The sequence below is a fragment of the Aotus nancymaae genome, unplaced genomic scaffold, assembly GCF_030222135.1.
Source record: "Aotus nancymaae isolate 86718 unplaced genomic scaffold, 86718_ANA_hifiasm-v0.15.2.pri h1tg000014l, whole genome shotgun sequence".
NCBI classification, from domain to species: domain Eukaryota; kingdom Metazoa; phylum Chordata; class Mammalia; order Primates; family Aotidae; genus Aotus; species Aotus nancymaae.
Window position 1 is genome coordinate 30,981,618 of NW_026988425.1, and position 15,790 is coordinate 30,997,407.

At 43.7% G+C, this 15,790-nt stretch overlaps 1 protein-coding gene across 4 annotated transcripts in view; it reads right to left on the reverse strand.

Moving 5' to 3' along the window:
- DROSHA (drosha ribonuclease III) overlaps positions 1-15,790 on the reverse strand; it is a 134,970-nt gene that overhangs the window by 87,294 nt on the left and 31,886 nt on the right. For all 4 annotated transcript variants that reach the window (XM_064375908.1, XM_064375907.1, XM_064375905.1 and 1 more), the window contains 3 exons: positions 8,092-8,178; positions 6,825-6,911; positions 456-527 (listed from right to left, as the gene is read on the reverse strand). In XM_064375908.1, the coding sequence (XP_064231978.1) occupies positions 456-527; positions 6,825-6,911; positions 8,092-8,178 (246 nt within the window). The remainder of the gene's footprint in view (positions 1-455; positions 528-6,824; positions 6,912-8,091; positions 8,179-15,790) is intronic.

Here is a 15,790-nt window from a genome sequence, read left to right on the forward strand (position 1 = left end):
GCTGAACACCAGCAATGAAAAACAATTAGGAAAAATATGTAAATATATGGGAAGAAAAATGAAGCAAGCATTGATCTTGTCATTGGAGATAACAAATAAGATTATTACAACAGCCATCAGATTGTTTCACTACTCCAATTTCCTCTCTGATAATGGCCAGTAACCAAAATCTGTCCCCTACGTAAAAGAAACTAGAAACAGATGTAAAGTTAGTATCAGCAGATGTAACACAAGGAAAAATGGGTTCAAAAACAAGTCAACAAGTTGAAAAATGACCTGAATTTTACCCTTGATACTAGAGCTACATTTCACTGACCCTTTCAACAGTGAATATGATACTTTAGAGATATTCCCGGCAAAAGCCAGATCTGGCCACGTTCAATGCTTTAAAATAGTAGTGTGGAACAAGCAAAAGAGCAAACTACATCAAACCATTATACAGTCTTTTCCCTTACCTCCGGCATCATCTCTTCAATGAAATGAATCGTGTAGTCTATGTTGAATCTAATTACTTTACACAGTGGAATCTGCAATAAAAAGAAGTGAGGTTTAGTTCCCCAATATCTCCCTGCAGGCTCATATTACACACATTTGTTACCTGACCCAAAAGGCCATGAACCAAATGAGAAGGCTTCACCTTCATCTCAGCGGCTAACAACACTGCACATGAAGCTTGACCACAACTGCTGGATTTTAATGACAAGAACCCAGCTGGCCTGGCCTCTCCAAGAAACCTGCATAATGTGGTGCTTAATTAACAGTATTAGCAGCAGCAACACAAACATGACAAGATCCCATTCAAACCACACATATCACCTTTAAAGAATTAATAAAACCATAACCATATACATTTCTGTTTCTCAAGTTTTTAAAATATTTTAGAATCTCTGGCTCCTTAGGCAGATCAGAGATAGTAGGGTAATGACTCATCAATTACGGATTCACAGGTCACTGAAAACATCCAATTCATGCTACCCATCTGGCTCTTGAGCAAAAGCAATTGTGGTAATAAATATAATAATAGCAAGTTATAATAAAAATAATAATAGCTAACACTTTTTGAGTCAGGCACTGTCCCAAATGCTTCACAATATTCATTCATGTAACCATCACAGCATACCTACGAAACAGGTTTGGCTACTATGTCCACTGTACAGTGCAGGAAACTAAGGCAGAGAGTCATCAGGTACCTTGCCTAAGATAACAGGTAGCTTGGCGAACTGGGAAGTCTTCCTCTAGACCCCAGCTCTTACCCACTAGAGTATACCCCTCTCATTACCTGCTCTAATACTCAGGATACATGTGAAACTGAAGGAAGGCTCAGCATCAAATAAATCCACATCTATCTTACTTTACCAGTGTATCATCAGACAACTGCATACTGCCTACACATAATAGGTTTTCCGTAAATATATTTTTGAATGAATTCAAGAATGAGAAAGGGAGGGAGGGAGATCACTACAGAGACTCAGCTGGCTAGCTGGGGAAAATAACAGACCCAGAAGTCCTAGAGATGCATTAACTGAGTTTTTCTGGCTGCTTAATCTGTCCATAAGATGATTTTATATAGATGTAATCATTTTCATAAACCATAGCAATCAGAAAGAAACAAATTTTAATTCCATCAGTGAACAGGATAGTAAGAAACACAGAAAAATAGTCTTATAATGCCATCTACTGGAAATCTTTTTCTCAGATATGAATTTTAGTTCTTGGGGGCTTTTCCTTTTTTTTCTGAAGGACAGTGGTTAATTTGAGTGAAATTCATAATAGCCACTACCATTTTTAAGTTCTACTTTGTTCTTATAATCATTTAAAAATATTTAAAAGTTACAAAATTTTGCATGATTCAACATATTTTTAAAATACCTATTCTTTGCTAACAACTATATTAGGTTCATAGTTACTCTAAAATAAGCTACAGGTCCTATCTTAAGAGGTAAAGATCTGTAAGAAGGCATGTAAGCAAATACAAACAGAACACAATACAATGTAACTTCTAAGTTCAACTAAAAAACAAGCAACCAAAAAAAGTATAAAGTGCAAAAGAACCAAAGAGAAGGTAACATATGAGTTGTCTTCAGAGATGGGGAGGGGCTGGGCATGGTAGCTCACACCTGTAATCCAAGCACTTTGGGAGGCTAAGCGGGATGGATCAACTGAGTTCAGGAGTTCAAGACCAACCTGGCCAACATGGTGAAACCCATTCTCTACTAAAAATACAAAAATTAGCCAGGCGTGGTCGCAGGTGCCTATAATACCAGCTACTCAGGAGGCTGAGGCAGGAGAATAGCTTAAACTCAGGAGGCAGAGGTTGCAGTGAGCCAAGATCATGCCACTTCGCTCCAGCCTTGGTAAAAGAGCAAAACTCCATCACACACACAAAAAAAGATGGGGAGGAATTTTCTAGGTCATCCAGAAAAAGTTGAGGCAGAGCAGGTGTTTAGCTTCTAGCAAAACAGAGGAAAGGTTGCTGAGGAAAGAAGTAGTCATTTCACAGTTCAGAGAGAGGTATGTGGAGAGAGAGAGAGAGATGTCAGATGATCTAGAGATGAAAATATGAACCCTGTTAGGTAGTCTTTACAAACTATGTTAAGGTCAGAGCTTACGGATATATGGCAACAAGAAATCATTCAAGTACTTTAAGTTAGAGATTACCATCATTTATATTTCAGATGAGACACTGTGGAAACAGTGTGGGGATGGCCTGGAAGGGAGCAAAGAGCAGACTGAAGTCTGATGCAATAGTCCAAGAGCCAAATGAAGGGAAGACTGGAAAGGAAGAGGAAAAACTTCAGGAGATATTACTGAAATACACAGTGACCATTCTGATGTGGGAGGGAGAATGAAGAAAGAATCAAGGATCATTTCTGGGTTTCTGGCTTAAGTGACCAACTAGGTCACTTAATTCAGGAGGGTGTCCCCTGAGTACCTCAAATTCAATATGCAGGGAAGATGACGAGTCCAGTTTCGCACAGGTTGGAGGTAAGGTCTATGAGGAAACATCAAGGAGGTTCATTTCAAAAGGCAATCTAAAATGTGAGAGTGGAATATTAATACAGAGGTACGTGTCACTGCTATAAATATTGATCTGGTGGGGATCAGAATAAGCATGGGTGGAATGAATTACTCAGAGAGAGTATATAGGAGAGAAAACAACCAGCGGTCTTGGGAATTCTCAAGAGGCAGGCAGAAAGCAAATGTGCAAACTATACTCCTTGCTATCCTAGGAAAAAGCATTCTGCTCGATGATTTTTCCAAGTACAGTCCTTTCCCCATCTCATTTTAACTAAAATCACTTCTTGGAATTCCTTGTCTGACCTCTTCTCTTTGTATAAACTTTTTTTCTTTTGGGCTTCCATCCCTATCACCAGAGCCCTTCTCATACAAATTTGGAAAGGCAGGATCTCCTCATCTATTCAAACTTTGGTCTCTCTCTAAGTCTCAAGGAGAGCTTGTTATTTTGCTACACATTGGTCAACCAAGACACTGTGTAACTTCAAAGATCACCAAAATATCTCCCAACCAATGCCATCAAATAATATAAATGACTACTATCATGTTTAATACTTAAAATTAAAGAATATCCTATGCTGACTTACACTAACTCCTATCTCACCCTAGCAAAAAACTAAAAAACTCTCTCTAAACCTCCATACTCTAACTCTACTACTTCCACATACTGATTAACCAAATCCAGGGGTCAGTGAGTCCACTGCAAATGGGAAGCTAACTGAAAGTAAGAGGGAAATGATCAAGGGTTTTTCCTGTGCTTTTGAGAATATGACAAAATACTATGTGACTCATACATATATCTTACTTTTTTTTTTTTTTTGAGACAGAGTTTTGCTCTTGTTGCCCAGGCTGGAGTGTAGTAGTGCAATCTCGGCTCCCTGCAACCTCTGCCTCCTGGATTCAAGCGATTCTTCTGCCTCAGCCTCCCAAGTAGCTGGGATTACATGTGCCCGCCACCACACCCAGCTAATTTTTATATTTTGGGTAGAGATGGGGTCTCACCATCTTGGCCAGGCTGGTCTTAAACTCCTGACCTCAGGTGATCTGCTCACCTCAGCCTCCCAAAGTGCTGGAATTACAGGCGTGAGTCAACATGCCAGCACTTTTTCCTTTTTTCTTTTTTTTAAGAGACAAGATCTAGCTCTGTCACCCAAGCCAGAGTTCAGTGGGGTAATCAGCTCACTACAGCTTCAAACTCCTGGGTTCAAGCGATCTTCCCACATCAGCCTCCAGAGTAGCTGGGACTACAGACATGCACCACCATGCCCAGCTAATTTTTTAATTTTTTTTGTAGAGATGAGGCCCCCTATGTTGCCCAGGCTAGTCTTGAACTCCTAGCCTCAAGCGATTCCCTTGTCTTAGTCTCCCAAATTGCCAGGATTATAGGTGTGAGCCACTGCACCTGGCAAATACAAGTATCTTTAAAACTTCAGATAAGCTGTCAAAGCGCTTAACATCAGGTACTACAATAACAAATGTAGTACTTAAAAAGGTAAAATTCTCCCAGAATGCTCTATACTCAGCCAACAAGGCTTTCAATCCACTTCAATTCAAGACCTTAAGAGAACTTGTAGAAGTAGATTTGGTGGAGATTCTATCATTACTATCATTTGCATGACATTTTCTCTCTAGCAAGAAAAGGAATCAGATTGGTAAAGCAATTTAACAATCCTTTGCCTTAGAAGGCTATTTCAAACTCAAGAGGCCTTTGATGGATCTAATTCCTATGAACTGTACAACACTCAGCTTAAAACTCAATTATTTTTATCAACATCCCTAATACAAATGAGGTTTGTCACAGAATAAAGTTTTCATTGAGAACTTGAACATTTACATAAAATATACGCTGAAGCCAGGAATTTTTTCCATCCGTTTGTTTTATAATGACAGCAACAACTGTGACTAATTTAGCATTAGTGGTCTCTTAGCCCAAAACTTGTGCTGGGGGACTTTTTAAAAATGATGTTTCTACTCACTTTTGCTGTAAACCTAAAACTACTGTTTTTTTTAAAGTCCATATTTAAAAAAAAAAATTATGTCTGATTCTCACTGAAACTCCAAGCATTGCTATCATTAATAAAGTTCAAAAAATTCACTTGTCCGAGGTCAAAAAAAGAACAAAGGATTAGAAGACTGAAACCCAGCTCTGTCTGAAATCCTTTCCAAAGCAAGAGGTGCCAGTATTTATTATGTGCCAAACACCATGATAAACACTTTTCATGTGTCATCGTATTTAGTTTTCACAAAAGCCAATGAGATTGCGACAACTAATACCCCGATCTTAGAGATGAGAAAGCCAAAGCTCATAAAGATTCAGATGTCAAATCACAGAGCTAGTAAGTTGTGTTCACTAATCTTAAACGCTGGTCTCTCTAAGGCCACACTGCTATCCTTCTTTGATTAAGGTGGTCCTAAAAGTCAAAATAAGATCTATATTACTTCTAGGGAATCAAGAAATAAGATGAAGAAGAAAAACTTTAAGTATTTTCATGCTAACTAAATTCTGCGTATTTGTAAGCCTTCTTGGTGGAAAAAGAGAAAGACATTAGATGGTGTGGAGTAGAGGGTAATCAACTCTAAGGCTATGAGATTTGGTGTAACAAAGGGTTTGAACGTTTATGACACTTAAAAAAAAGCAAAGAAATCATGAAAATTCAGAAACCTCTTAGTACCTTTCCATAAAGATTATTTAAGAATGGCCTAGTATTATTTCTTTTCTACATTAGTGAACAGATGCTACCCCCTGGAGGCAGATATAATATGTATTATCAAATGATTTTATTTTTACATTTACAATGTAATCATCTTCTCAAAGAAAATTCTGTAGGATAAAAAATACTGTGGAATAAAGAAAATCTCATTAGGAAAACAATTTGTCTTAAATTAGCATCACTGCTACGGAATCATATCTACTTATATAGAAAAAAAAATGACAAAAAGGGTTAAGATAAGGCAGAGATTTGAGTCTGACTGTACTCTCCAATGGAACAGAATTTCATGTGTGAAGAAAACAGTACTAAAATAATTTTTCAAATTGCAGATGTAATTTCATGCAACCAAACCAGAAAAGGTTAAAGAACATTCTATTTGATATACAATAGCTACAATTCAGTCAGTTCTACAACAACACCTGTTCTGAGACAAGTACACTACCACGTCTTTTCCTGTGGCACTGCCCACCAATTCACTCTACACTCAACTGAAATATGAAGTAAGAAAGACAATTCCTGGGACTGACAGCATGGAGATGGAAAGATTCTGACTCACAAATCAGGAACTTCCATTTGAACCAATTACCAACAAACCAGCCTTAATACCTGTATAAAAATACCATGAATCCATGTATCAAAGTCTCTTGAAGACATATTCCTGGGATTCAAAAGCAGAAAATGTATTTCATGAATTCAGGCCCCAAACGTCCAGAATAAGCTCTATCTCTTTTGCTCAGAGACTAAACAATGGCTTCTCCTTAAAACTTTCCAACTTTCTTTTGAAGGACAACCAACCCAAAATAGCTTTAACACATTACTCCACAGTTTACCCTCCTTTTCCAATCTTTCGCACTCTCAAAATGTTACTCTGACACGTTTACTTACACCATTTAATGCGGACCAAACCTGACTCATTAGCACAGATGTCACACTGCCCACCTGATGCACTGCTGCAAACTTCCTGCAGCTCATTTACGCTACAGAGGGACGCAAAGGAAATGTTTCTTATGAGTCAGAAGACAGGAAATGTTTTGACTTTTGGAAAGAAGGGATGAAGGTACAAGAAAAGAGAAAAGCAGCCAACTGGCTCATACTTACATTGGTCAGGGGGGCATGTGCAAACATAGAAAATCCTTCGAAGATATACTCATGATCATCATATTCTATAACAGTTGGCCTGTCGGTCTAAAAGCAAACAGAAACACAAACCCCAAATTAAACAAATGACACATTTTGCATGTGCAGAAATCTGTCAGGACACAAAGTAACCAACAGAACATAAGGACTTTCTTTTGGACACCATGGAGAACTTTATACAAAGTTTAATTTTACGTGAAATGCTCTGGTTTCAGATATTAAGTATAATATTTGTGTACTGAGACCAGGCACGGTGGCTCATGCCTATAATCCCAGCACTTAGGGAGGCCAAGGTGGGTAGATCACAAGGTCAAGAGATCGAGATCATCCTGGCCAACGTGGTGAAACCACATCTCTACTAAAAATACAAAAATTAGCTGGGCGTGGTGGCACGCACCTGTAGTCCCACTGAGACAATGAATGATGTAATATTATGGGTGTCATAAATAAATAAAAGGCTATATTAAGCTTCATTTTCTAGGAACTTGTTTTATTTAATCTCACAATACTACCAGTTCTGTTCTTAATTAACTATGTTTCTGAACTAACAGAAGTCCTAACAGGAGCAAGGTAATAACACTACTGACTCAAATGCAGAGTGAAAAAAGACTCAGCATCATAGAGTGGAGACTAGTAACAGCCTAGAAGTCTCTGAAAGGCCTCTGGGTGCCAGAAGGTCAACCCATCATAGCTCGATTCCCAGCCTCTCCAAGAAGTCAACCAACCAAACACTACAAAAAATCAATTCCCATACAAGTTCAAAAGCCCTCATTCCCTGAAAACTGGATTTGTAACTATATAATACATATATCAATCCAAGCATGAGGGACTCTATTCCTTATGCCATTCTTATAACCCACTATTTTTTTATTTTGTTTGTGTTTTTTTTTTTTGTTTTTTTTTTTTTTTTTTAGATGGCGTCCCTCTCTGTTCCCCAGGCTGGAGTGCAGTGGCCTGATCTTGGCTCACTACAACCTCTGCCTCCCGGGTTCCAACAATTATCATGCCTCAGCCTCCTGAGTAGCTGGGATTACAGGTGTGTGCCACTATGTCGGGCTGACTTTTATATTTTAATAGGGATGGGGCTCCATCATGTTGGCCAGGTTGGTCTCGAACTCCTGACCTCAGGTGATCGGCCCACCTTGGCCTCCAAAATAACTTGAGCCTATTCACATTTTACTCTATTCACATCTTAAATGATATGCATGTGATTTTGTTAGAAACTTACTAAAAAGTTCGTAGGTGGGGAGACTGTAATCCGGTAGTGGAAAAGCCGGCCGGCATTGTTGGTCATAGGACGACAGGGCTTGATGGCCTGAGGGGAAAACACGAAAATCAGTTTACAAGTAAAGCAACAGAGTATTTTTACTTAAAAATATATTGTATTTCCTAGATTCACATCTAACAAAAGAGGTTTTACGTCTGTTCCTTCACCGGCTGGTAGGAAAGAACAGTATGGTTTGCCAGACCTAGACCAATAAAAAGGGCCGGCCAGTCTCCAGCTCTCAGCCACTTCCCCAGGTGCTGGTGAAGCAGGGAGGTCCAATGAGGCCATACATGTCTGTGGGTTTGGGGGCCTGCAAAATACCGTGAACTTGGTAAATGGGCAATTATCATCCATGAGGGTGCCAGGGGGACACCCACTGGACCGCTAGCACACACTGGGGGCCTGTCATTGATGAAGCCCTGGTGTTCTTCCATGTGGGTCGGTGGGTGACAAGGCCACGCCAGTTGTAAGGAGGGTTTGGAGGAACTCATGAGGCTTCCCGGAGATTGCCCCACTTGGGAGTCCCCTTTATTGCAGCTGCCTGGAGAAGTAGCTCTGCCCTTATTGCAGACAGCTGGACTGGGTCTCGTCCTGTGGGTGACGAGCCAGGGGAGGCCAAGGAGAGCGATGCGAGGTGTCAGACCTCTGGTTACAAGATGCCAAGCAGGGGCTAGAAGAGGTATGAGCTGCAGATGGGAACACTTGGTTGGGTGGTCGTGTCTTGGCATTTTCCAGGATGGGAAGGGCCCATATAGCTTGATTAACTTCAGGGCCAAGAGAGCTGGTTTGGTGTGTGATGGGGCTCCCTTTAAAAAGAACTGCAAGGTAGGGCCAGGCACAGTGGCTCAGGCCTATAATAGCACTTTGGGAGGCCAAGGTATGAGGATTGCTTAAGACCGGGAGTTCAAGACCAGCCTGGGCAACATGGCAAAACTCTGTCTTTACAAAAATTAGCCTGGTATGTTAATGCATGCATGTGGTCCCAGCTACTTGGGAGGCTGAGGCAGGAGATCACCTGAGCCCAGGAGGTGGAAGTTGCAGTGAGCCAAGACTGCATGACTGTACACTCCAGCCTGGGTGAGAGAGAGAGACCTTGTCTCAGGAAAAAAAAAAAAAAAAACATAAACGCCTGGCTTCAAGGTGGCCTATATAGGGCTCTCCCAACAGTGCACTGGTCCCATGGAGGTGGCGGCTGCATGAACTCACTGGAACATGCTTAAATGTTCCTTCCTGAACTTTACACCAGCCACTTTCAGCCCCTGATGGGGAGGTTCATACTGAGGTATGCTATTCTCCAAGCCATGAACAGCCACTGCAGCAGAGGACAGGGACAGCTTATGGCTGCCTGCTCCATGCCCACAGCCCCATCAACTTGTGCTTCCTGGATAACCTTGACTGGGTGTTGAAGTCATGAAAGATCTTACCATCTTTGGAGATAGCTACAACTGTTATATTTTTCAGTCTGTGTGTTACAGACCACTTCCTATGTGATATATACAGCACAGCCAGTGGCAACTTTCTCAGTGAGTCCCTCCATCAGGTCTTCAAGGAGGTTATGAATTTCTGTCCTTGACAAAGGGGCATCTTTTTGCAGACTTCCACAGTGTCTGAGGCGTGCCTCCTCATCTGAGCAGGCTGTGGAGGTGGCAGCCACTGTCCTAACCATGACCCAGGTGGTGACTGGTCATGCCTGCAGTGCAACTGATGGTAACCTGACACACTCAGGATCATCATTCCACAGCTTGAAGGCCAGGCCAAGTGACATGACTCTGAGCTGAGCCCATGTGACTGGGGGATGCAGCACCCAGCAGGCACTGGAGGGTGGAGCACATCCCTGGAGAAGCTGCGCTGTCCCATCAGAGGGAGTGATATGACCTTCAGTGATTGTACAGACTTGCAGGGACCATCTTCTAATTCCCCCACTGGTAGACAACAACAGAGAGGCTTTCTGCAGACAAACCTGACCTAAGACTTTCTGGCCTATGGTGTCACAATGCCAGGATCCTTCAGGCCAAGGTGCTCTTCTGGCAGAGCAAGGGCTGGAGACACACCAGCCAGCAATCAGCTCTTGAAGCCAAGGTCGTCTCCAGCATCCAGAGAGTTCTCCTCCACTGGGAAGACTGCCCCCGCCCCCCGCCCCGCCTTACTGGGGGCCTGGAAGGATCTTAAGAATAATTTTGGCAGGTTCTGCCTGATGGCAGTTTCCATAACAGAGACACAAAATGCACACAGAAGGTAGCAATTGCCCAGAAAGCAGAATAAAAACCACCAGACCCACTGCGGAGCAGTCCACAGGGCTCACCTGATAGCTGGATCAGAGCTAGCTCCCACTCACTGTCTCTTGATTCTCTCATAGAAATGAGTGTCATTACTCACCTGCTTACGCAAATCCCATGACCATCCCCAACGGTCGTGTTGGTGGGTGGGGTGTTTCAAGTGGACCTAATTACCAGCTCTTCCAGAAGGGGCTTCTCCCTTTCCATCTGATTCTCCTCAAAGATAAGTCTTAGTCACCAACTGATGCTCAAGCAGTTTATTCTGCTTATTCTCTTAAAAGACGGACAGCAGGTGCAGGCCAGATATAGCCAGGGAGTCAAATGACCACGTCACCAGGAGAGTCTCCATCCAGAGACCATTCTCAAGTTTGGAGGATCCTTCTCCTTTGCTTATACCTATATTCAGTCCAGGTCAGTTACCAGGTATCTTTTTTCTAAAAGAAGTTTAAAGTATTCTTGTAAGGGGAAACTTTGTTTAAGGCTTATGAAAGCTGCATCTGTGCCTAGATGGCCTTGTCTACTGGAAATCTCCAGGCTGGGCTGTAGCCTGCTGACACAGAGTATCAGCCCTGTGAGACATGTGAATGAACGTCACGGCTACACTTAATCTTACAGCCACAATACGTCACTTACAGTATACTCCAGAGGGGGTTAAGACCACAAGATTTAAGGATCTTTCTAGATCTAAAATCCTATAACCATCTTCCTTTTACTTGTAAAATAACACAATAACTGATGTTTGGTTATATTTATGAATAAACTTTAAAAAAAATAAGTGGAGAAATTAATCTGAGCACTAAAAGCAGTCGATTTTAATAGGAAATTTTAAAAACTGGAAAGAATAAAAATGATGAGTAAAAATCGCAGATATCAGAAACGAAGAAAGAATGAGACATGGTGGAACAGAATATGCATGGATCTTAAGATGGGAAAAGGCAAACAAAGCCAGCAAAAGAAGTGTGCTGTGATGGCATCCATTGTGACGGCACCATTGGGTACGCCTGTGACAGACATGGGGATGTGCCGCCCAGACCCACGTTCACGGAAAGACTTGCTGCCTGGCTGTGGAGGGTACAGACGGCAGGGAGCTTCCAGTTGTCAGCTCCTTCAGGATCTCTCTCCACTGCAGAGCTCCCTCCCCTGATGTCAGGCATGGCCCACCCCACATCAGGTACTGAGCAAGGCAGAGGTATAAAGGCCCAGCCATTTCAGCCCAACTCAAACGGGCAATATTCATTCCACAGATCACCCCCAGGCTGACTGCAGCTTTGGTGGGCCTCACTCACAGCTCAGCCAATCCCTCTGTCCAATCCTGCTTCCACCCTCTTCCTTTCACAGGTGTTGATTCCTAATACATATCATGCACCCCAAACTCCATTTTAGCATCTGCTTCTAGAGAACCCAAGATGCGGCTGGTACTAGGAGGGACCCAAGAAAACAGAAAATAAGATGGTGTTTCGGAGCTCAATCCCCTCCCAACGAGCAATGAAGACCCCATCACTTGTGGTAAGTGGAAAACAGACAGCCCCTGGCACCAGATGGCAAGGCAACTAAACTTTAAAGACAGAGAATTAGAAGCTGTACCATTGGAAGCAGACCAAACACTCAGGTGTTTAAGACTGTGGAGAGAATAGTAGCTGTAAGAACAATGGCTATGATCCTTCAGGGGTGGATGGCTATTGCTAAGCACCAGTGATGCTCTACCATAGTCTCCGAACCTTAGCCTGCCCAGAAATCACCTGGGGGGCTGGCTATATCTCAGACTGCTTCTTCCCCACTTCGAGTTTCTGATTCAGTGGCTGGGGTGGGCTGAGAGTCTGCCTTTCTAACAAGTTCCCAGGTGAAGCTGATATGAGTCTCAGTTGGGAGCCTTCACTTAGAGAACCACTGCTTTATAGAAGTCTAACAGCAGAGGAGGGGAAAAGACATTTGGAAGCCAGATGTGAAAGCCAGAAGAAACTCTCACTACCTCCAGTGAGAGGTCAAAGCCAGGCAGGACCAAGCCTAGGGCTTACCTGTGAGAGTGGCCAAGCTTCCAAGACAATTAGCCACGGCCAGGACCCAGAAAACCTGAAATGGGGACATTTAGGTTTTGACTCCCCAGATTCCTCTAAACCATCTGACTGCAGAGATGCATCCCTCCCAATTAGGAGCGACCACTCACTTGTGCCAAAAGACGACAGAAGAACCTGCAAGGCAACGCTATGCCCCTGCACACACCCCTCAGCCAGTCTGCCCCCCTGGCCAATGTCTATAATTAGGGTCATTTCAGGGTATAACCCAACTGGAGAGGTGCTGGAAGGAAAGAGATTATATCTCAAAAGAATTTCAAGAACTAACCAACAGCCAGAGAAGTCTGCAGAGGACCCAATGATGAGAGCGCTTGATCAACAGGGCCAGAATACAAAATGGTTTAGGGAAGAGTATATTGACTTGGGAGCACTCAGGATACAACACCACCAAGGTATGTTGAGAACTCCCTGCTAGCATGGCTCCTAAGAGCATGAAGAAGCAACGGCCCACACTCAGCGAAGCTGAAATACCGGAATTGCCATGGTAGACAGTGGAGGAGGGAATTCAAGGACTAAAGGAAGTTAGAATGGATACAGTATCTATGGCTGGAAAATACACCAAATAATCGTGTTGCATGGGAAGCCCCAGGGGACATACCAAAAGGAATGTGCAGGTGACAGGGGCAGAAACATCATGAGGAAGATCAGTGCTGGCCTCCTCTGCAGGCCAGGGCTGACCACAGAAGTGGTCAGAGAGCAGAGCTTGCCAGCAGTAATAGGGATGACAGAATCCTGAAACAAGAGATGCCAGGTGATAAGGCTAAGTGCTGGAAGCCAGGCCCAAGTGGCAGCCAAGGGGGTCTGACTCACAAAGAGTCATGGAAATAGTTAACAGAACATGGTGTCCTTAGGTACAAAGTAAGTGGGCAACCAATGAGAGTCCTACCTAGTTTGTACAAACATAAGAAACCAAGAATAGATAACCAAGAGACTGAAAACAGGTCATTCCAAGAGTCACACTATCCCTTGCCCCCAGTTCCAGACCTGATCAAGTTTTTTGGATTAAAATCCACTGACTGAAGAGGTGGTCAGATCCCAGGAGGAAGGATCCTGTAACAAAATAATAAGCAAAAATGGTCTTGACAACCCTGTCATTCCCCAAAGAGGCTTATGGCCATTTACCTGGGGAACGGTACAATGGGAGAAGAGGAATTCCAGACAGTTCACGCCACATTAGATGCAGTATCTGAATCATCACTGACACTTGGAGACTGTACATCACTGTGGTGCCCCAGTTACAGTAGAGAATATGAGGCCAAGGTAATAAATGGATTTTTGTCAAAGTGTGACTTACAGTGGATCTACGGAATCACAGATCTACCCACTGGTCATTTCCCTGGTCCTCGAATGTACCACTAGAACTGACATTCTTGGCAGACCCAATGTGCCACTCCACACTGGGTCCTAGACATGTGGAGTAAAAGCTATCTAAGGGGAAAGCCAAGCAGAAACTGAAATTATCACCACCCCACTAACCCAGGCATCAAAACCAACACTGCCCTGGGGGGATGGTGGAGATGAGTACCACCCTTAAAGATCTGAAGGATAAAGGGGAGATGGCACCACTCCTATCTCCGATTGATTCACCTGTCTGGCCCCTGAAGATCCTGCAGGATGACTGTAGACTAACACAAACTCAACCAAGCAGGAGCTCCGAGTGTATCTGTTGTAGTTTAGCTGGAGCAGATATAGTATGTGGCAACTGATTTGGTGAATGGGTTATTTTCTATCCCAATCAGAAATGAGGATCAGAATGGTTCACAGACATTTATAGTTTTGCTCCAGGGCTGTGTTAATACTCCCACCCACTTATAATATTAAAGAGCTCCCGACCGTCCAGGCATACTGTGGAAGCTCACACCACTCCATTACACCTCTGACATTATGTTGATAAGGCTAGAGACCTCGGTAAAATGCATGCACCGCAGGAGATGTGAGATAAACTCTACAAAGATTCAGGGGCCTGCTGCAGCCACACAATTTTTAGGAGTCCAGTGGTCTGGAGAACACCAAGACATCCCCTCCCACGTAAAGGACAATTACTGTATCTTCCACCTCCTACAATGAAGAAAGCACACCTGGTGGGCCTTTTCAGGTTCAGGAGGCAAGAGAATGCACATCTACAAACACTGCTCCAACCCACTTACAGAGTGGCGCAAACAGCACAGACAGCTGCCCACGCGGAGCACAGCCTATGTGAGAAGGGCCTCAGCTGTTCCAGGCTAGAGTACAAGCAGCCCTGCTGCTGGGGCCGTATGTTTCGGCAGATCCTACAGTGTTGGTGGGAAAAGAGGCCAAGAGGGATCTGTGGCTGGCCACATGGGGAGAATCACAATGCTGGTCCCTGACATTCTGCCATCTCTTAGTGAAGAATTATGTGCCTTTGAAAGAATACTCAGATGTGCAACTGGGCCCTGATAGATATATAAGGCTTGGCCAAGAGATACGAGATACACAAGTGGCCAGAACCACCCAACATACATTAAATTCTGTCAGTCCCACCAGGCAATACAGCATCAGCAACAATCCATCATAAGGCAGAGGTGGTACTCCCAGAGTCCAGCATACCCAGGAGCCAAGGGCACAAACAAGCTGCCTGGGCAGGTGGCCCGGATCCCCACAGCTCCACCACTGTTGCACCAGCTCCCCTCCCTTAGCTAATGACTAAGGATGTATGGATGAAAGCAGAGGAAAAAGCCTAAGCTTGGCTTATGAACGGGTCAGGTGGCAAGCACGGGTGAGCTGAAAATAGACGACACTACGGCCTCACTCTGGGATGACTGTGAAAGATAGCGATGTGGGGAAATCTCTCCCAATGGGCAGAGTTTCAGGCAGCGTACCTGGTCATCCACTTTGCAGGGAAAGAGATGTGGCCTGAAGTTAGAATATAGATAGACTCATGGGCAGAAGCAAGTGGCCATGCCAGCTGATCAGGGGCCTAGAAGAAAAAAGCTTAGAAGATCAGAGATGAGAAGGTCTTGGGGTAGAGACCTGCAGGTGGACAAACAGGAGGGAACATGATGAGCTCTATCTCACACATAAAGGTCCGTCAGACAGCAGCCACCATGGAAGAGGTACCAAGGTACAAAGCAGACAAAATGACTGGGGCAGGTGGTGCCAGCCAGCTTCTGTCCTCAGCCATCTGAGTGACAGGAGGGGCACATGAATGAAGTAGCCACAGTAGCAGAGATAGAGGCTTCACATGAGATCAACAGCATGGACCCCACCTATCAAGGCTAAGCTAACCTCTACTGCCAAACGTCCAACTAGCCAGATACAATGACCCACGCTGAGCCCCCAAAATGGGACCAT